The 21,428-nt window shown below is 47.1% G+C and overlaps 1 protein-coding gene across 1 annotated transcript; it reads right to left on the bottom strand.

Annotated features, from left to right (window-relative positions):
- Window positions 1,318-13,729, bottom strand: LOC102177517 (keratin, type II cytoskeletal 72). The gene is made up of 9 exons (XM_013977167.2): window positions 13,206-13,729; window positions 10,800-11,014; window positions 8,122-8,182; window positions 7,670-7,765; window positions 6,791-6,955; window positions 6,097-6,222; window positions 3,368-3,588; window positions 2,700-2,734; window positions 1,318-1,914 (listed from the first exon to the last, which is right to left on the bottom strand). Exons 1-9 carry the CDS (start codon window positions 13,665-13,667, stop codon window positions 1,721-1,723), a joined length of 1,575 nt encoding a protein of 524 aa, XP_013832621.2. The 5' UTR covers window positions 13,668-13,729; the 3' UTR covers window positions 1,318-1,720.

The raw sequence follows: 21,428 nt of genomic DNA, 5'->3' as shown, positions 1-21,428 counted from the left end.
TATGGGTTCAGAAACAGTGCTATGGATGAGCAGGGCCCCGGTCCCCACTCTGCGGCTCATCAGGGCTGTGAACGTGGGCAGAGTGCTCAGCCATCTGGGCCTCTGTTTGCTGGCCTATACTGGTGTGGGGATTCAAGGAGTTATTGGCCACAAACCCTAACGTTCCAGCTCATTTATGCTTTTATGACTTGATGGAATCCACATGGAGGGACCAGAAAATGCATGCCCACAGGAGGGGGCAGTTCAGCTGGACCACCAAGGATGAGCAGGCTTTCAGGAAATGGGGCATGGGCACTCGAGATTGGAAGTTACATTTGCCAAGGTCCCGAGGTGGGAAAAGTCCTGGCCTCCAGGAAGAAAGACTGGAGTACAAGGCTGGGGAATCATGAGGGGAAAAAGGGGTCACAGGCACCCTGAAGTTCACCCTCAAACGAAGCTCATCGTTGGAAGGTGGCCTTGCCCTAGAGGACTCTGCTCTTCAGCACCTTGTTCAAGGCGACTGTGTCAACTGCTTCTGATAAAACATTCTTACAGAAGCATACACATGCATTAAAGAACACTCTTCTTACTCCATTTAATTTTTCTTCACAGAAATCCTCACTGCCTGACATATCTTGTGTTTCTTTGTTAACTGCTGATTTTTACTCTGCCCACCAGACTGTGAGCTCCCCAAGGACAGGCTCTACGTGCTGGTTTGCTGACTCCTGTATTCCCTGTGCCTGACGATGCCAGACTCCCCAAAGCTCATGAGCCACTGCCCCATGGACACAGTAGGCTCAGAGGCATACACAGGCAGGCGGGCACGCTGGCCTCAAACTTGAGAATGGAAAAGAGTCAGCTGCAAGAAGAGGAAAGCAAGGCTGGTGCGGGAGACTGAGGAGGAAAGGAAGAAGCAGGAATGACTCTGACAAGGGACAGTTGTAGGGACTGTGGGAGCTTTTGGGAGGCGGGGCAGGAAGCCGCACTGAAACTCAGACACCTGAGTCCTGGGGTGACTCAGCTCCTTGATCACAGCAGCCTGAGCGTCTTTGTATGGGGGGCGACTGTTCCCATCTCACAGGGCCATTGTGTGGCCTACCTGGAGTAAGTGCCCAGGTGCCCAGGAAGACCCAAGCCTGCCTAGAGGCAAATCTGTAACAAATCTCTGCTGTTCACAAGAAGCAGCTATCAACCAATGTCTGCCTGGCCAGGACCAGACAGCAAAGATCCGTATCAGACCAGGGACAGAGAAGGAAGCAGGAGCTGGACCAAGAAAAGTTGGATGGGGCAACTCAGATGTCAGTATGCCGGGCAACAGATTCAACACTGAGAAACAGATGCTATTGACCGTTTATTGCAGAGAAGCAGAGAACTGGGCATGACCCCAATCAGAGGACAATGAGAACCCCTTGACTGTGAAGACCCAGAAAGGTACGAGGACAGAGGGGCTTGCCCCTAGTCACAGAGAAGCATCCTGGGGATGTGTGTAATCTCTACATACAGGGCAGTGACCCAGAGAAAGGTTCCCAAGGAGGAGGTCGTGAGAGAGAGAGCCTGTGGCTGGACGCCCTGCATCAGAGCATCACCCCACTGGGAACAAGGAGCAGGGATGGGACCAAGGCTGTGGTTATGGAGGAAGCACTTCCTGACTTGGGAAGGGGACCCAGAAGAGGAGATGAGGACATGGCGAGATGGGTGAGGTTTGCAGCTTTCTGCTCGTGAGCCAGCCTTCATCTGCCCTTCATCTCGAGGCCTTTTTGGTTGCACAGCTACTGCCTGAGGTTTTGGCAGGAGCATCCTTGAGCTCACTGCCTCCACAGCTGCCTTTGGTTTTGACATCCACCGCTGAGGATTTATAGCTGTAACTGCTCGAGGCACCAAAGCCCATGCTGAAGCCAGTGCCTCCTGCCCCAGCACTGGTGTTGCTGATGACGGCTGCAATCAGCAAGAAAAGACCCGGTTCATTCAGCCTCCTGGGACATCCTGATCATTCCCCTAGCTCTCTCCCCTTGGGTGGCTTCACATGGAGACACACCCTCCATTGTCTATTTTTAGTTTACTAAGAGATTTTCATCAGCACTGGTCATTTTTCATGTACTTGACCCCATGTATTTGACCTTTTCCTAATTATTCTATGTTGATCTATCAATGCCAGACTGTAAGCACTAGCAGACTTTATCAGTGAATTTCCATCTGGACAGGACCAGATGAAGAAAGGCACTTCAAGGAGGCCTTCTGATGCTTCTGCTAAAGACAGGGGCTGCTGGGAGTACCCTACAATAGAACCCTGCGTTCTCTCTAGCTTTTAAGTCTGCAGGAGGTTATCTCTGCTTTTTCCATCATTCAGCCAGTCAGGCTCCTCTCATTCCTTCTTACTTCAATCTAGTACCTCTCTTATGGACTGGCCTCAAAGAAATGGAATGTAGTCATTAAGTATCATTCTTACAGTAGACTTTGGGACTATATACTGTTGGATATCATTTGATCTCTCTACAGGTTATAGAAAGGTATATACTTTTGTATAACCTGTATTAAAATAGTATTTCACGATACTGTTTTTCTCCTTGGTTACTAAATCCAGCTCCCTCTTTGTGCCCCTAAGTCTCCCCTTAACCCACTCTGTTATTGTTATTCTAACTTTTCTTTGGTATCATGAAAATAGAGGGACTTCGACTTCTGATAGGTGACCAAGGGCAGAACTAGGTACTGCAGACACTTACAGATGCTCACGGAATTTGGATATTCACCAGACATCCTGCAGAGGGAAAGAAAAAATCAGATAAACCTCCCTAAACCTCTTCAATCCAGGGAGATACCTCTGTGAATCAGCTTCTCCTCTCAGACGTGCCTTCCACTCCAGCCCAGCCTTCTTTCTTCCCAAACACCTGAGTGGGACCTCTCAAGAAACAGAGAGCTAAGACAAACAGTCTGCCGCAGGGAGTCAGCCTCCCCATCAAAGTGGCTTTGGGATTATCTGATGTGTGGGATAATTGTGCTCCTGCTTCCAACTAGTTATGCCTTTGGTCCGAGACAATTAAGAGGAGTGAGCTCACATCCTCGCTGGGCCTTAGGCTTTGCCAGAGCAACCTTGAACCTAGGTGACGCTTGGAGACCGTCTTGCCCCTCCCACTCGCCTCAAGAATGAATCATGAAGGGCCAGGGATGCTCTATTTCTCAATGTCTTCAATTCTTCCCCTGCCACCTCTTTGGGATGTTTACCGTCTTGTCCTTCTTGCTGTCTAACTCTGGTCTTTCTTACCGCACCATGTCAAAACCATTTTAATAGTTTCACCTCAGTAGGACCTGAACAAAACCAAACTGTTTGCCCTCAACCTTCCTACTAAAGCACGGAGATAATGCTCCAAACAAAAGACATCCTCCCCCTCACCTGCACTCCTCGCCCTCCAGCAGCTTGCGGTAGGTGGCGATCTCCATGTCCAGGGCCAGCTTGGTGCTCATCAGCTCCTGGTACTCACGCATCATCCTGGCCAGCTCTTCCTTGGCTTGGAGCAGGGCGGCCTCCAGCTCATCCAGCTTGGCCCGGGCGTCCTTCAGGGCACAGTCGCCCCGCTGCTCAGCATCGGCGATGGCCATCTCCAGGTTGGAGCACTGAGGGGCAAATGGGTTCAGTGCTTTGAGTCAGAGCATAGCTCTGAGATCCTGCTCAGAAGACCTCCCTTCTTTTGATCCTGATTTGTGGTAAATGCTTTGAGGTCCTTCTGGTTTTCCCGTTTTCTGAACATCACTAGAGGTGATGTCTAGAATCTGTCCTTCCCCCTAACTCCAGGAACAGTTCAGTCCAGCTCACGCTATGGCATGTAAAGGTGGAGTGTCCTTATCTTGGGAGAGAGGAGGGGAAAGTTATTGATTGAGAAGGTGGCCAGCTGGGCACATGGCTCCATCGTCTCCCTCCTAGTCTATAACATCGCCTGTTCTGCCAACCTTAAAAATTCTACCAACCCTAAAAGTCTCTGGGTCACTGGCCTTAATTCTGTCCCATAGTGTAAAAGATATCTTGGGAGATACTATAAATAGTGGAAAAAAAATAGAGACCGATCAAGTTCCTATTAATAAAATGTCTATCCAATAATCCTACCCCACAGAGGATCTGGCCTCCCAAATTGCACAGAGACTCATGCTACAAGGCAACAGCTTCCAATAATACTTTTGCATAACTATCAGGTTTTACTAGTTTACAAACTTCACTTTTAGGTGTTACTTGCAGAAGCAAATTGCAGGTGGGCCTCAGCACTGCATCCAGGGGAAGCTGGGCAGATGGAGGGTTGTTTTGAGCCTTTCAGTCATAAGCGTGTTTGCCAGTCACTGGGTTAGGCTTTGGTGGGATCTAAGGATCTGTCCCCTTCTTCTGGAGTCAAAGTTGCTTCAACCCAAAGACAGCAGCTGGTCCCGAGGCCAAATGGAACTTTTCACTGCTATGCAGGTGGTGCTACCCTCCTCAGCCAGGCAGGCCCCCAGCCATACAAGCATCCACAGTGTTTTGGGTGAGTGTTCACAGCCTCAGCAGAAAAACCTAGGACCCAGCTATTGAACCAGGGAAAAGCATCACCGTCCTCAGGACTGTGGAGACCTAATTATTAGGGAGGATGCAATAAACTCTACAACTCAAATTCCACCAAACTGTCCTCTGTTCTTTCTCACTGACCGAGATCCTGCAGGTGAACCTGGGGAACTCCAGAAGCTTGGGTCTTGTGAATGTGGCATGAGTTGAAAGGAGGACCTGAAATGGTTTCTTTGAAATAATTAGCAGCTGAGTTCTGGAGCCACTGGATGCAGGGTCTGCATGTTTAACTGTGGGCTTCTTTGGTGGAGAGGTCCAAAGGCAGGAAAGCACCTTGGCTGAGAGCCCTCAAGAGGAGCTGTCTTGGGGACCAAGCATCAACAGTGACCCTACTGGCTCCCCGAGGAGGACATCTCCCCTGACCTCCAAAGCACGGTGGCCTTTTCATCACAAATGTCATTTTCTGGTAATAAGTTTGCCTAAACTGGTACACAGAGCATTTTATCAGATAAATAGACTAACTGGGTACCAAAAGTAGCTTCAAACACCTTGTGTTTTTCTTTCATTTATGCAGAATTTGATTAAATAAAAATACCATAGTTTCTTAATTAGTCTATCTTTTTTCTTTCCACTGTTGGAGGAGGGGTGTGTGTGTGTGTGTGCACACATGCCCATGCACAAGCAGGGCAGAGGAGGGAAGGAGATAGGGAACTTGACTTGCCTAGGAAGCTGAGACCTTAAATCCTTCCACCAAACCCCACAAACTTTGGGAGATTCATGAGTTTGCTTGCTTTGGAATCATAAGCGTGGCCTCATATTGTGTTCCTATGGGCTATGTTCAGCATACTGCCCCCCACAGACAACCACAGGAAAGGGCAAACACTGAGCAGAGCCCCATGCCAAGACTAGTGTTGGGTGTGTGTGTGGCGGGGGTCAGGGTTGGGTGGCGTCTTCCTTCTCCACTCTCTTCTAAAATTCTAAAATCCACTGCTGGCTCTCCTTCCTCTGGCACAGATTCATCATGGGAAATTTCCAAACCCTTTCACCAACTGCAATGGGTCTAAGGTCCACTGCCCTCTTTGAAGACTGCCCATAATCCACCCATTCTTACCTAGGGGTGTCCTGCTCCCTGCCACCCACCCATCATGGACCTTCTGCTCAGGGTGGGCGTCTTTTCTTCTAGCACACATGCCAACCTCACATCCACTGCTACTGTGGGTTCCTTCACCAGACCCCCTTCCCTCTCCTTTCTGCCTTCCATCCCGAGGTAATCCACCTCCTACAGGAAGCCTCACTCGGGTCCTCATTTATCCAGAGCTCCTTGGAAGCCCTGCAGCACTTAGGGAGTGTGATGCGCAACAAAGGATGCTACACCCTTCCATATGGATTCCTACTGTTCTCTCCTGAGAGATCTTGTTTTACCCTTTGTAATAATGAGCTTCATACAGACTGGTGCAAGATCCTCACGGTACTGGGAGGGGCAGGATGCTCTTCTCATTTGTATAGTCTGGTACAACTGCTCTCATTCTGACTGTACCAAACCATAATTGGTCTCAAACCAATGAGTGCCGTCAGCTGACTCCTTTCATAGAACCCACCTGCTTCTTCACGTTCCCAATCTCCGAGCGGATCCTCTGGATCATCCGGTTGAGATCTGAGATCTCAGCCTTGGTGAGTTTGAGGTCATCCCCGTGCTGGCCCGCTGTGGCTTGCAGCTCCTGGATCTGAGATTGGGGGACAAGAGATGAAGAGCACAGGACAGTTGAGAATTCAGCCCTTAGGGTGCTGGAGGAGAGGGAGAGTGACGGGGCACCATTCTCTTTATCTAAGCAGCGCAGGCACAGGAGGAGGAGGGAAGAGGGGAGAGGGAGGGGGAGAAAGACAACCCTTTCCTTCCGGATAGGAAGACCCGGCCCCAGTTCAACAGGATCCTCGCTTTCTCAAACCTGAACTTCCTGTCTTCGTTTTGACAAAGTTGGAAACAGAAGGAAAGCTGAGATAGTGGATGGTCCACCGAAACGGCTTCAGAATCTTATTGATGCTGTGACTGATGTGGCCTCAGCTGCCAGCAAGGGCCTTGGCGAGGGAAGGGCTAAGCCCACACACGGCCCCCAGTACCTGCCACGGCTGTGGTGGATCTCTCTGGACCGCAGGAAGGCATTTCCACAAGGCCCAACTCCAAGAAGCAGGAAGTCTCTGCCCAGCCCCAACACACATGCACACGCACGTGCAAGTACACAGGTGCGTGCATGATGACAGGGTGGCAGCTGTGGTCTCTGGGCCTCAGCTCACCTTGGTCTGGTACAGCGCCTCGGCCTCAGCCTTGCTCTTCAGGGCAATCTCCTCGTACTGGGCACGGACCTGGGCGATGATGCTGTCCAGGTCAAGGTCGCGGTTGTTGTCCATGGACAGGATGACGGACGTGTCGCTGATGTGGGACTGGATCTGAGCGATCTCCTGGAGGACAGTTAGGGGAGGGGAGTCAGCTAAAGGTTCCGAAGGTGGGGGGGGCCCCTTTTCTTGATCCTCTCCAGCAAATCCCCTGCTTCCCCTTCCCGCCCCTCCTCGGCACATGAGCTCTGCCTTCAGCAGAGGCCTGCAGTGCTCAGGCCTGTGGGTGTGAGATGAAAACATGGAGCTTTCCACCCAGCATGGGACTGCCCTCTCCGTCACACCTGCAGGACTCCTCCCACACCACCCACCCTCTCTGCACCAACAGCCACCACGGATCAGTCTGAACTCCTTATGCGGCGCTTGGTCCTCTACAGAGTCGCCAGTGAACCCCCACTTCTCCGGGCCCCTCATACTTTAGCACAACTCCAGCCCCAGGTCTCCCCTCACTCTGCTCCTTCAGGCTGGAGTCCATGCCCTTCCTTGCACCCACGGAAATCTTGCTCACCTTTCTCCATTCTGCTGCTCTCCCAAAGCCCATTTACATGCTGTTTTCCCTACCGGACTATGATTCCTAGAAGACAGGAATCATTTCTCCTCCATCACAGTCTCCTCAAAGCCTACCCCTACGGCTCAGCACATAGTAGGGCCTCAGCAAATGGCAGCTGTACTGACAATGTGTACTTGGCCAACCTTTGGTCATGTGACCATCCAGGCCAAGGGCCAGAAACCACTTGCAAGAGGAACAGACCACACCAGAGAGCCCAGCAGGGTCCTTACCCCTTCATAGAGGCACTTCAAGAACTTGATCTCATCTGTCAAGGAGTCCACCTTGGCCTGGAGCTCGACCTTGTTCATGTAGGCGGCATCCACATCCTGGGGAACACAGAGAGGGGCCTGCCTCTCCCCCTGCCCTCCCTCCTGCCACAAGGAGCCCCAGGTTCCCTGCTCTCTCCTCTTCCACCATGCTTCACTGGGAGGCCCGGTCCCTGAGAGCAAACCAACCACTGTGCAGGGCCACGGCTGCACCTGGATCTAAAGTGGACAGCTTCTGGAAGCAGCACACTGCCCGGGCAAGGGGCTTGAAGAGATGAGTGGGACATTAGAATCCTCGCCATCTCTGCTAGAGACTAAGCGACCCATAGGGCCCTTTCCTCCTGCTACAAACATCCTCATGCCAGGCGCCTAGGGAGCCCCCAGGCTTCTTGCAGCCCTCCCCACCCGCCTCTTACCTTCTTGAGCATCACAAACTCATTCTCAGCAGCTGTGCGTCTGTTAATCTCCACCTCGTACCTGCGCGGGGCAAGAGAAAGGAGCGTCACCAGTGGGACAGTTGCATTCTGCAAATGCTCACTGAGCAGTGAGCAATCGCCTCTGTGCCAAAAGCTGCAAGGCAGTGACCCACAACCTGCGCTTTGTGTTCCTCAGGGCACGGAGAGCCTTCTCAAAGGGGATGAGACAAGGACAGGTTTAAAGGAATCGATGTGCAGCTCCTTCGCTCATAGTCAGGCTACCCTAAAATGTGTCTATTTGGGAATGCATCTGTGATGGAGACATCATGCATGTTCTGCTGTCCCACCTTCCTCGTGACAACCAAAAGTCGCCCCCCTCCCCACCAGCTGGCACCTTAGTACGAGCCCTAGCCGGAGGAGAAACTTCGCAGGCACCAAACAAAATGCTATTCCCACCTTCACTCTGTAAGTTATGCCTGTTTCTTACACAGGTGAAGCAAGGTCTTGGAAATAGGGTGTTTGGATGGGGGTGAGATAGTCTCCTTACACCACATATTGTGGCTTGGAGGGTCAAGAGCACTGATCATTTCACTTAAAGATCTCACTATTCCATCCCTTACTATTATCAAAGGACACGTCACCTCCCCCCAGGGTCTTGTAGATGGAATATAAATATATAAGCAGAAAAGGGGAAGGTGGGGAAGGGGTGCGGGGCTGGGGTCTCACATTCCCTCTTGCCCTCTTGCCTTGCCTCCTATCTGCGCGGCCTTTTGTTTAAAAAGAATAATAGGATTCTTTAAAAAACATAATACAGGATATTTGTGAGAGCAAACAAAATAGAGCATTGGAAAGAAATGATTTGTGCCCCCAAAAGGGCTATTTTTCATACACATTAACTCGAGCAATTCTTTTCAGCTTTTTACTTCCTAAGTCACATCACTGGCTGCCAAGAAAATAAAGTTGTGTTGGATGGCTGAAGTAGTACAGATTAGTGAAGTGGGTTATTTAAAGTATTTAAACAGTGGGACATTTTCTGAGACTGCCAGATTTTTCTAGTTGCACTGGGTAAAACACAGAAAACAGCTTATATGATTTCTCAGATTCTGTGTGTGTTATTCAAAAGATAATCTAAAACTCCTTTCTATCAAGTTATACTATGAAATAGTTGTTTCCATCACAATTTTATCTCATATTATCTTACATGTTATCACATTATATCCATCCTATTAACAAAAATAAAACTATATGCTAATTGAAGACCAATTAGCTTTTAGCACCTTATATCTTTCTACTTCATAAAATACATTGGAAAAGTTTGATCATGATGGCTATCAAAATTGATGACATTCACATATTATAACTTCTCATCATTTACTTCTAAAAATTGAATATCAGAGTTCAATATACACACACAACATTTATAAAGAAAAACTGCATTTTACATTACTATGGACTTAATAAATAACATATAATTTTAAAAAACAGATTAAAATGTATAATTAAAAGTTAAACCATGACAGAGTACACATGGATTTATCTTGTCTTAGAATATAGATGTATTAATTATGTTAAATCTGCATCATTTTAACCTTTAATATTTTCAATAATGTACTGTACAAGATGTCACCCTTAGTTTATTGCTGAGTGGATTTTAAAATAGTTCTCAGTGCATGTTTAAATTTTGACTTGAATTTGAATATGAAGCCACAATTTTTCTGATAGAAAGCAACTCTTATTTCTCTGGTTTCACAACGAAAGCTAGATTTCCAATTAAGCTAGATGGTAGATGCCCTCTATAAGTTAAATGAACCAAAATTTTGGAAACTGTATTTGAGTGTGAACACATATTTAAAGAGGGGGCTCTCTGGAGGTGTTCTTTAAGCCTGTCCCCACAATCTGTGTGCTTTCAGAAGTCTAGGACTACATCACTGCCACCTTCAGGGGCTCCATACGAAGCTCAGCCCAGAGTTCCACTTTAGGGGGACTTCAGTAGAGATGGATGGGCAGATCAAAAGTCAACCAAGAAAAAAAGCCCAGTTCCGACCATCTTCACCACCTTGTGGAAGAAGTCACCTATCCCCAAAAATCCTAACACCTGGAAGCAAACCACCAAAATATCAGATCACACCAAGCATGGGGCATCACTCTCTCTCCTCATAGGTTCAACTTAGAAGGAGAAACCATCTCCCGTCCAAGCACACTCTCACCTGTTCTCTTTAATAGTGGAATTCAGCAACATGGAGATGCCTCACCATGAAAAAAACCAAAACCTTTTAAAAACTCATTTTTGCTTAGCTTTAAGATGTGTTCTGAGATTGGAAGGGTGTCTCCTTCTATAGGAGTCCTGGCAACCCCTATAGAAAACCTCACTCAGGAGGAGCTACAAAGCCATTTGGGTTGTTCATCTGGTTTTGAGACAATTCTCTCCCCCGCCCCACATTCTTCCATTTTCAGTGTTTAAAATGAGCACATCATCTCCTGGGCAATTTGGAGCACCATTTTGGGTAGATCTTTTCTCTTCCTACATTTCATCCTGTCTAGATCTCTCTCCCTCCCTTACAAGAAAGAGTAGTAATGATATCAGCAAAGGATTCAAGAAGACAAAATTGCTGGCTCCAAATCACAACCTCATCTGTAATCAAGACCTTCCAGTGGTGTTTCTCCACCTCCCCACTCACCTCTTCTTGTAGTCCTCCACCACATCACGCATGCTCCTCAGCTCCGAGTCCAGCCGCACCCGGTCCCCGGACAGCGTCTCCAGCTGCTTCCGCAGGTTGCTAGTGTAGCCCTCGAGGATGGGCTCCAGGTTGTTCTTACAGTTATTCAGGTCCAGCTGCTGTAGCAGCTCCCACTTGGTCCCCAGCACCTGGTTCTGCTGCTCCAGGAACCTCACCTGGAAACCAAAGGTGGTCATAGCCTCCAGATCCCCCCCAAGTGCTCTTGCCTCTCAAGAGTGAGGACAGGGCCCCAGAAATCAGAAGGTGTCATCCTGCAGTGGGAGTCAGGAAAGAGCAAATTTCCTCAGAGAGTGGACTCAGCCAGAGGGACATGCCCACCTTGTCTCTAAGACAAGAAACAGGATCCAGTTTTAAATGAAATCAGGAAGTGGGTGTAAGCCATGCTGTCTATCATCTGCCACCATGACTTACCATGTCGTTAAGGCAGCATCTTTTGCTATAAATGCTGGTGTTTTTGGAGTGAAGGGAAGTGAGAAGCAGGAAGAAATAGCGACTGGGGAATGGCACTGGAAAGTCACTCTAGTAATATGCATGTTCTTTCTTACACACAGTCTACATCACTCCTGGTTTGTTTCTTTCATTGGTTTTGGAGGCAGATTGTCACATCTTTAAACTCAACATTCAAAAAAGTAAGATCACGGCATCTGGTTCCATCACTTCATGGCAAATAGATGGGGGGGGGCGGCGCAGGGGAATGGAAAGAGTGACAGATTTTATTTTCTTGGGCTCTAAAACCACTGCAGACAGTGACTGCAGCCACAAAATTAAAAGACGCTTGCTCTTTGGAAGAAAAGCTATGACTAACCTAGACAGCATATTAAAAAGCAGAGACATCACTTTGCCAACAAGGGTACGTGTAGTCAAAGTTATGCTTCTTCCAGTAGCCATGTACAGATGTGAGAGCTGGACCATAAAGAAGACCATAAAGAGTGCCAAAGAACTGATGCTTTTGCACTGTGGTGTTGGAAAAGACCCTTGAGAGTCCCTTGGACAGCAAGGAAATCAAAGCAGTCAATCCTAAAGGAAATCAACCCTGAATATTCATTGGAAGAACTGATGCTGAAGCTCAAATACTTTGGCCACCTGTTGCAAAGAACCAACTTATTGGAAAAGACCCTGATGCTGGGAAAGATTGAGGACAGGAGAAGGGGATGACAGAGGACACGATGGTTAGACAGCATCACTGACTCAATGGACATGAGTTTGAGCAAACTCTGGGAGACAGTGAAGGACAGGGAAGCCTGGTGTGCTGCAGTCACGGGTTGCAAAGAGTCGGACACGACTGAGCAACTGAACAACAATCACATCTTTACAAATCTATTCATACTTGACGGGAGGTTTCTCATTTTTGTACTGAATAACGTCAGGCCTCTGCTACGCCAACGTTCCTCTTCTTACCAATCTCTTTAGTTATTTCTTCCACTCCTGCCCTCTGTCCTCCAGTACTTCGCTTCCTCTTCCCACGTACAGTTGGGAGGGACACAGGCTACTATTGCTGCCTCTTCTATTACCCTGGCACATTTCTTAGCTTCCCTCTATCTTAATTTGAGCTTCTGCAAGATAGAGTGATCACTGAATCACAGGTTGATAAATGAGAACCACTTGGGTCAACACCAGGCACTGAGGAGCATCAGCTCTTATTCGTATCATATCCCTCATGGTCTAGGTCTTTCCAGGTGGAGACAAGAGAAGCCCATTCGTTGTCTCCTCCCATTCAGCGGGGTCACTGCCTATGACTCCAGAGCCATCTTCTCTGTTGCCCCGATTTCTGGACATACACACACCTACACAACACACACGCACATAATTTGACATGCCCTCCTTCCAAATCTTCTCCCCTCAGCACCTTACTGTTCCAGCCCTTTCCTCTCACCTCCTCTAAAAACCTTCCTGGTTTACATCCTTATCCCACTTCCTACCTTCTAGGTCTTTCTCACCCACCGGGCATCCTGTCCTGGGACACCCCCTGTCCTGGAGCTGCAAATCCATCTCTCTGTTTGGCAGTGAGAGCCCTCAGGGGGCCCAGGATGCATCTCCTGCCCCTGACACCTCCCTCCCTTTCCTGAGTCTTTTCCTGCAAGGAAGGAATGAAGCTCCTCTTTAAGGGGAAGGGCGGGGTGAAGGTATGCCAGGCACTGTTTTAAGCACCTTAGAAACATCCAGTTCATCTTCATTATAACCTTATGGGGTTAGAGCTTTTCTTGTGCCCATTTTACACAAGAGGCAAGGGAAGTTCAGAGAGCCTAACTAACGTGCCCAAGTCCCCACGCCAGTGGCAGGGGCAGAGTGAGACCCGCATGTACACTGGTCACCCAGGCACGGACCGGTAGACGCCCCAGCACCCACCTTGTCGATGAAGGAGGCGAACTTGTTGTTCAGAGCCTTGATCTGCTCCCTCTCCTGGGCGCGCACCTTCTGGATCTCGGGGTCCAGCTCCACGTTGAGCGGGGACAGGAGGCTTTTGTTGACGGTGACCTGAGGGATGCCGCCCGGCGGGCACACGGATGGACACGCGGGCCCCAGCCCTGCGCTGCCGAAGACGGTGCCCACGAAGCCTCCCCGGCGGCCACCACCTGTGGCCATGCAGGGACCCAGCACGGAGCCGCCCCGCCCGGCCCTGGAGCTCAGGGCCAGGCGCCGGCCGCCCCCGCAGTTGAAGAGGCTCCTGCTGCCGAAGGTGGCCGTGCCCTTGACGCCGCTGGCCCGGAATGAGGCGGTGCTGCTGCTGACCCGACTGGAGATGATGGCAGAGCAGCCGCTGAAGGCCAGGCGCTCCCCACCGGGGTAGAGGTTCAACTGGCGGCTCATGACTGGGAGGTGGAGGTCACTGCTTGCTGGGTGGACAGGCGAGGGGCGCAGAACAGCTGGGCTTTCTGTCCCTGCTCAGTCCTTAAATAGTCAGAGGGCTGGGCTGGCTGGAGTCAGCCTAATATGTAGTTCGTGAATATCTTTCAGGCCACCTAGGGCCTCTTTGTTCTCCATTTATGAAATTACCATCTCCCCTCTGAGATTTTTGTCTCTTCCACCCTGAACTCCCATGAATTCTCTATAAAATGGTCCCAAACCCTGCATTTGCTCAGCTTATCTCCTGCATTATAGTAATTTGGCTGCCTTATCTCCCCTTGCTGCCCTGCAATCACTGGGGTTATCCCTGCCCAGATCTCCAGTGGAAGTTCTCAGTGGGTCTGGCTTCTTTGGGTAGAGGAGGGGCCAGGGTAATACGGTAACAGATGTCCAGGCTGGTTCTGCTTCAGAAGGACATGAACAAGGTCAAGAATATTCCAGAGAGTCCTCCTTAGTCTGTCCTCTGCTGTCTGCCCAGAAGGAAGTTCCAAGGGTAGAAACTTCTGATCCGTCTGCAGGGACTTCTCAATCTGGGAGACCAGACACTGTGACAAACAAGGCTAGTGAGAGCTCTGGTCACAAGTGCTGGCAGATGGTTTTGGGCCAGAGCTAAAAGCTTTCTCCAGAAAAGCATTTCTGGAACAAGAGTTGGGGAGACGTTATCTAGGATGGAGGGAAGAAGACGGCCTGGGGAGATGGCACGGGAGAACTTTAGGAAGACGGCCTTTCCTGAGGTTTGGGAGTTGTTTCATTGTTGTTTGGTTTGATTTGGAGGTTTTTTATTTGTCTTTGGTTTGTTTGTTTGAGTTTTATGTTTTGTTTTTAATAGTAGAAGAGGATCATTCCTCCAATCAAGGAAACTTTGGTCAGGACATTTGCTGCCCTGACATCTCTGATTCTGGATCAACACATGATGGACTCTCAGGAACAGGTCAGGAAAGGCCAAGGACAACGCCCCCAGTCTGAAATTAAGAACTCAGTTCTAGAACCTGACTCCATGTAAGCTCAGGAGCTTCTTTCTTCGATCTAATTCAACTTCTTTTTTTCCAACTGGAGTTGCCTTCAATTCTTCTCTTCCCTGAGAAACAGCTCCCTCCTGCTCCTCTGGCATCCAGGGGGTTCTGCTCCATCGCTCTTATAGCTCAGTCTGTCTGAGCCCTAGGGCTCTATTCCATTCCTCCATCAGATTGACAGATCCCTCTGGATTAAGGTCCTTCCCCCCCTGCTCCCCCGGGTTCAGCCAAGGCCTTGGCATCAGAGACACTCAGGACAAATGTGAAACAGACTGGAGGTCAGGATGAAGCTCGTGTTGTGTCTTCTATTCTTCGGCGGAGCCTCAGCTTCCCTCGGGACCCTAATGGGCCGGCCAGATAGTGCCTGGGGGCAGATGACTGACACAGCCTCCGCTGAGCCAATCACAGAACATAATAACAGCCAAGGTGTTTACCCCACGGGGAACAAGGCTCTGGGGACACTGGTGAGTGCTGGAAGGTGGCGCCAGCCGCAGATAAACAGATAGAGGAGTCTGGGGTGTTCTGGGGGCAAGGGGTGGGCTCTCTTTGCTACCTAAGAGGAGATGCTGTAGTCCGTTCCCTCTGGAAAAGGGGAGGACATCACTATGAATGGGTGATCATTAGGCCATTCAAGAAACTCAGGATTGTGCTTTCCATTATTTCATGAGATCTCTCCCTCTGCCCCGTGATTTTAGGCAGTGGTTGTTCCCCACCCTCCCACCCCATGAACACAATTAGTTTATAAGTTCTGGTCACTGAGTTTAAAAAAAGGTCTTAAATTGAAGCAGGAGAGACTTACATAGAATTGGCTTTCACAGGGAGCCTTTGAAGTCTCCCTTTCCCTGGATACCTTCTAAGAAGCTGAGACACTCAGCCGTCTGAGACCAAGCCATTTCTGCCCAGAGTTAGGTGCTGGCCACCCCTAGGCAGGAACAGGTAAATGACCCTTTCTTATCCTCCAGTGAAGGGTCAACTGGCTGGATGAATCAATAATTCCTCACCCCTCAGGCTCACCTTAGAGAGTATGAAAAGGCAAAAGTGACTCATCCAGGCTTCAGAGACATCAGATACGTGAGGATACGGGCAGCTCAAAACGCAGCTGAAGCCTGATAAGCAGGGTTCTCATTGCACCTGCCCCTGACGGCAGCTCACTATGTCACCGCAGGTCCTGTGACCATCTCTGCCACTAGTTCTGAGAGACAGCAACCCCTGGATTGCTAGATGGGGCCAGAAAGAGCACCCTTTGAAACTAGAGGTCAGCAGTCCAACATGAACGAAACTCTTTAGCAAGGATTTGCCAGTGGGTCTCTTTTGTCCCAGAACACTAGTTCTAAGGAAATTAATAGATATCATGTAGAAAAAAACTGTAGGGGTGGATTCCATGCTGGGTTAAAAGGAAAAAAAGAGTTAAGGAAGCATCTTACTGCAGGATCCATGAATACACTTAGTGCTACTGCTACACCAGAGTGAACACCACTCAGTGCTTTCTCAACAGGGAAGTGAAATTCTAATTCTTTTTTTTAAATATTTTTTAATATTTTTGAATTTTCTAATATAAGCATGTAATTTTTAAAATATAAATTTATTTATTTTAATTGGAGGCTAATTGCAATATTGTATTGGTTTTGCCATACATTGACAGGAATCCACCATGGGTGTACATGTGTTCCCCATCCTGAACCCCCCTCCCACCTCCCTCCCTCCCCATCCCATCCCTCTGGGCCATCCCGGTGCACCAGCCCCCCAAGCACCCTGTATCATGCATCAAACCTGGACTGGCAATTCATTTCGCATATGATAATATACATGTTTCACTGCCATTCTCTCAAATCATCCCACCCTTGCCCTCTCCCACAGAGCCCAAAAGACTGTTCTATACATCTGTGTCTCTTTTGCTGTCTCACATACAGGGTTATCATTACCATCTTTCTAAATTCCATATATATGCGTTAGTATACTGTATTGGTGTTTTTCTTTCTGGCTTACTTCACTCTGTATAATTGGCTCCAGTTTCATCTACCTGAAACTGATTCATCTACCTTAGGACTGATTCAAATGTGTTCTTTTTAATAGCTGAGTAATACTCCATTGTGTATATGCACCACAGCTTTCTTATCCATTCGTCTGCTGGTGGACATCTAGGTTGCTTCCATGTCCTGGCTATTATAAACAGTGCTGGGATGAACATTGGGGTACACATGTCTCTTTCAATTCTGGTTTCCTCGGTGTGTATGCCCAGCAGTGGGATTGCTGGGTCACATGGCAGTTCTATTTCCAGTTTTTTAAGGAATCTCCAGACTGTTCTCCATAGTGGCTGTACTAGTTTACATTCCCACCAACAGTGTAAGAGGGTTCCCTTTTCTCCACACCCTCTCCAGCATTTATTGCTTGTAGACTTTTGGATAGCAGCCATTCTGACCTGCGTGAGATGGTACCTCATTGATTTGCATTTCTCTGATACTGAGTGATGTTGAGCATCTTTTCATGTGTTTGTTAGCCATCTGTATGTCTTCTTTGAAGAAATGTCTGTTTAGTTCTTTGGCCCATTTTTTGATTGGGTCATTTATTTTTCTGGAATTGAGCTGCAGGAGTTGCTTGTATATTTTTGAGATTAATTCTTTGTCACTTGCTTCATTTGCTATTATTTTCTCCCATTCTGAGGGCCATCTTTTCACCTTGCTTATAGTTTCCTTTGTTGTGCAGAAGCTTTTAATTTTAATTAGGTCCCATTTGTTTATTTTTGCTTATATTTCCAATATTCTTGGAGGTGGTTCATAGAGGATCCTGCTGTGATTTATGTCGGAGAGTGTTTTCCCTATGTTCTCCTCTAGGAGTTTTATAGTTTCTGGTCTTACATTTAGATTTTTAATCCATTTTGAGTTTATTTTTGTGTACAGTGTCAGAAAGTGTTCTAGTTTCATTCTTTTACAAGTGGTTGACCAGTTTTCCCAGCACCACTTGTTAAAGAGATTGTCTTTTCTCCATTGTATATTCTTGCCTCCTTTGTCAAAGATAAGGTGTCCATAGGTGTGTGGATTTATCTCTGGGCTTTCTATTTTGTTCCATTGATCAGATCACAACAGACAACACAGAAATACAAAGGATCATAAGAGACTACTATCAGCAACTATATGCCAATGAAATGGACAACTTGGAAGAAATGGACAAATTCTTAGAAAAGTACAACTTTCCAAAACTGAACCAGGAAGAAATAGAAAATCTTAACAGACCCATCACAAGCACCGAAATTGAAACTGTAATCAGAAATCTTCCAGCAAACAAAAGCCCAGCTTCACAGCTGAATTCTACCAAAAATTTAGAGAAGAGCTAACACCTATCCTACTCAAACTCTTCCAGAAAATTGCAGAAGAAGGTAAACTTCCAAACTAATTCTATGAGGCCACCATCACCCTAATACCAAAACCTGACAAAGATACCACAAAAAAGAAAACTACAGGCCAATATCACTGATGAACATAGATGCAAAAATCCTTCACAAAATTCTGGCAAACAGAATCCAACAGCATATTAAAAAGATCATACATCATGGCCAAATGGGCTTTATCCCAGGGATGCAAGGATTCTTCAATATCTGCAAATCAATCAATGTAATATACCACATTAACAAATTGAAAAATAAAAGCCATATATTATCTCAATAGATGCAGAGAAAGCCTTTGACAAAATTCAACATCCATTTATGATTTTAAAAAAAAACCTCCAGAAAGCAGGAATAGAAAGAACATACCTCAATGTAATAAAAACTATATATAATTTTTATAAGTGAGGTTTTTTAAATTTTACTTAACATTTTCAATTATTACAGAACATTGGCTATCTTCCCCCATTATACAATATATCTTTGAGTCTACCTTACACCTGAAAGTGTGTACCTCCCACTCCAATATTCCCCCTCCCCCTTCCCACTGTTAGTATGAGTGTTGGTTTTTTGTTTTTTTTTTTAATTGGAGAAGAAAGTAGAATGCTGATTCCAGTATCAGAAATAAATTACTGTGATAATTTAAAAAAAACTCAAGGCTTTCCATAGCTTTTTTCAGGTCACAGAGCCCCTCTCCTTGACTAAATATAAGAATCAGGGTTTTAAGGAATATACTTTAAGAAATACTGAGCAAGTTTTCTCTAGTCCACTATCAAGTAGACAAATTTCCAAATCCAAACAAATTTACAGTATCTCCTTAAACACCTGAAGGAGACCTAAGTATAATAAATATAATATGCAGACTGATCTGGTTTATAGCAACATGTCCCCCGCTACACTGTCAAAACCAAAGGGAAGTTGTTTGCGTGGACTGGAGGGCAGAGGCCAGCATCAGCCCAACACCACCCAGTGGAGTTACCTTCTGGCGGTAACTGATGTCTTTCCCTGCACTGAGGAAGGTTGGCAGTGCCAGTGCTTACCGAGCGGACTTGGCTCCTCCCCATTTCCCAGCCTCCTTTGGGATTTGGCTGGAGACTGGGGCCGTGCTGGCCAATCAAGTGTGAGTGGCATTGAAGTGTGTCATTCCTAGAGTGAGGCAGTCAGCAGCCCGCATACTTCTCGAATCTCTCTTTTCTCCTATCCTAGTAACTCTGGAAATCGAGTATGCCAAGTGACAGGGCTATGGAACACAACAGCCTAGGCTCCTGAGACATCCACTGTCACAACCATATACATGAGATGCCTTAGACTGGGAGTGAGAAATGAACCCTTTTCAAGTTAACTTAAACCACTGAGATTTCAAGGTTTTCCCATGGAGGCCGTCAGTGTTAATTACCCGAATCCAAGCATAGAAGTTAAGTGATAGAAATCTCTCTTAATAGGCAATACTCTTTATCCTTAGTTTTTAGACCTTCTCTACTTTCCCTCTCACCTAAGCTTCTTGAAAGAAGAGTCTATCCTAGTAATACTAAGAGCTATAATTGTAACAGTGATTTATTAACAACCATTTATGGAACACATACTATGTGGCAGTCACTAAATTAAGAATGCTCCTACATTCTCTCACTAAGTGTAATTCTCATGACAGCTTTGCGAGGGAACTACTATTATTAACCCCTTTTTACACCTGAGGACGCTGAGACTCGTGGGACAGAGTAGCTTGCCTAAGTCACACAGTGAGTGGTGGAGGAGGACCTCAGCTGGGTCTATCTGACACCCAAGATCTAGGCTTCTCCCACGAGCTCTACATCATGAAATCCCAGCTCCTTAGCAGACACAGGGCTTCTCTGATGTGGCTGCTGCCCATCTCCTCAGCTTCAGGTGCCACTGGCCCCTCCCTCTCCACCCTCGGAAACTCTTCAGCCTCCCTCTTCACACTCGGGCAACCGTGACCTGCTTATACCATCTAGTGCCCCTGGGCACAATGCCCACTTCTTCCTCTTGTCTGCCTAGTAACCTCCATCCTCTCAAAACTCCATAGGTGATGCCTCCCCTGCCAGCCTCCCCTGACCTCCTTGAAGTTCCCACTCTCCTCTGTGCTGCCTCTGATTTCTTATGTTGGCCATATCCCACCTGGGTTATAGTGACATTTTTTGTGGTTACATCTTCATTAAAAGCTCATGCTAAATTGCTTCAGTCGTGACCAACTCTTTGCGACCCTATGGACTGTAGCCTGCCAGGTTCCTCTGTCCATGGGGTTTCTCCAGGCAAGAATACTAGAGTAGTTTGCCAATTCCTCCTCCAGGGGATCTTCCCAACCCAGGGGTTGAACCTGCGTCTCTTATGTCTCCTGCATTGGCAGATGGTTTCTTTACCACTAACACCACTAGGAAGACCCTCATTAAGAGTTTGGTCCCTTTTCCTTTTCTTTTCCCCAAATAATTTTTCGTTGACTTTATCCCCATCTTTTATGATAAAGTGATTTTCTTTTTCACATTAGAAATGAAAAAAGTTGTATATATTTCATTTAAATGAAAACTTTTTTTTCCTATTTGAGAATATGTAGTGAAGTGACTTAGCAGCAGCAGCAGCAGTGATAATATTTAGATATATACCTAAAGATCAAGTCATAGCCTGGAAATGCCATTGCCTTGCTTCTTTGACAGTACAAGAGGATACATTCACATATGCGTTCCAAGCTTTTTGAAAGAAGATGTAATCATTTTGTTTGAGACCTAGTTATAATCCTCCAACCCTTTCATTTCATCAGATTAATCAACAACTAGAATGATAGATGCAAAGACTGACTCATTGGAAAATACCCTAATGCTGGGAAAGATTGAAGGCAGGAGGAGAGGATGAGATGGTTGGATGGCATCACCGACTCAATGGTCATGAGTTCGAGCAAGCTCCAGGAGTTGGTGATGGACAGGAAAGCCTGGTGTGCTGCAGTCCATGGTGTCTCAGAGTCGGACACAACTGAGCAACTGAACTGAACTGAATTGAGGATGATAGATAGATGGAAATGGATGTATATATTTATATATATATATCTGTTTTGCTGACATTATCTGTTCTTCACATAGACCTTTTTGCTGTATACGTATATTCATTTTGTTTCTCTTGACATGAGGAGAGGGAAAACCTATTTAACTGCCAAGCACAGTCCCCATTTCTAACAAAGTGCTTTATACATAATGGGCAACCAGGACTTATTGGGGAGCATGGACCTTTTTCTATATCACTATATTCTCAACACTAACTCATGCCAGGCATGTGATAGCTACTTCCTAAATATTCCTTGATTTGACCACCATTTCTTTACTGGCCCCA

This window comes from Capra hircus, chromosome 5 (assembly GCF_001704415.2).
Source record: "Capra hircus breed San Clemente chromosome 5, ASM170441v1, whole genome shotgun sequence".
Taxonomy (NCBI): domain Eukaryota; kingdom Metazoa; phylum Chordata; class Mammalia; order Artiodactyla; family Bovidae; genus Capra; species Capra hircus.
The sequence above is the reverse complement of the archived record's forward strand: the minus strand, read 5'-3'. Positions and strand labels throughout refer to the sequence as shown.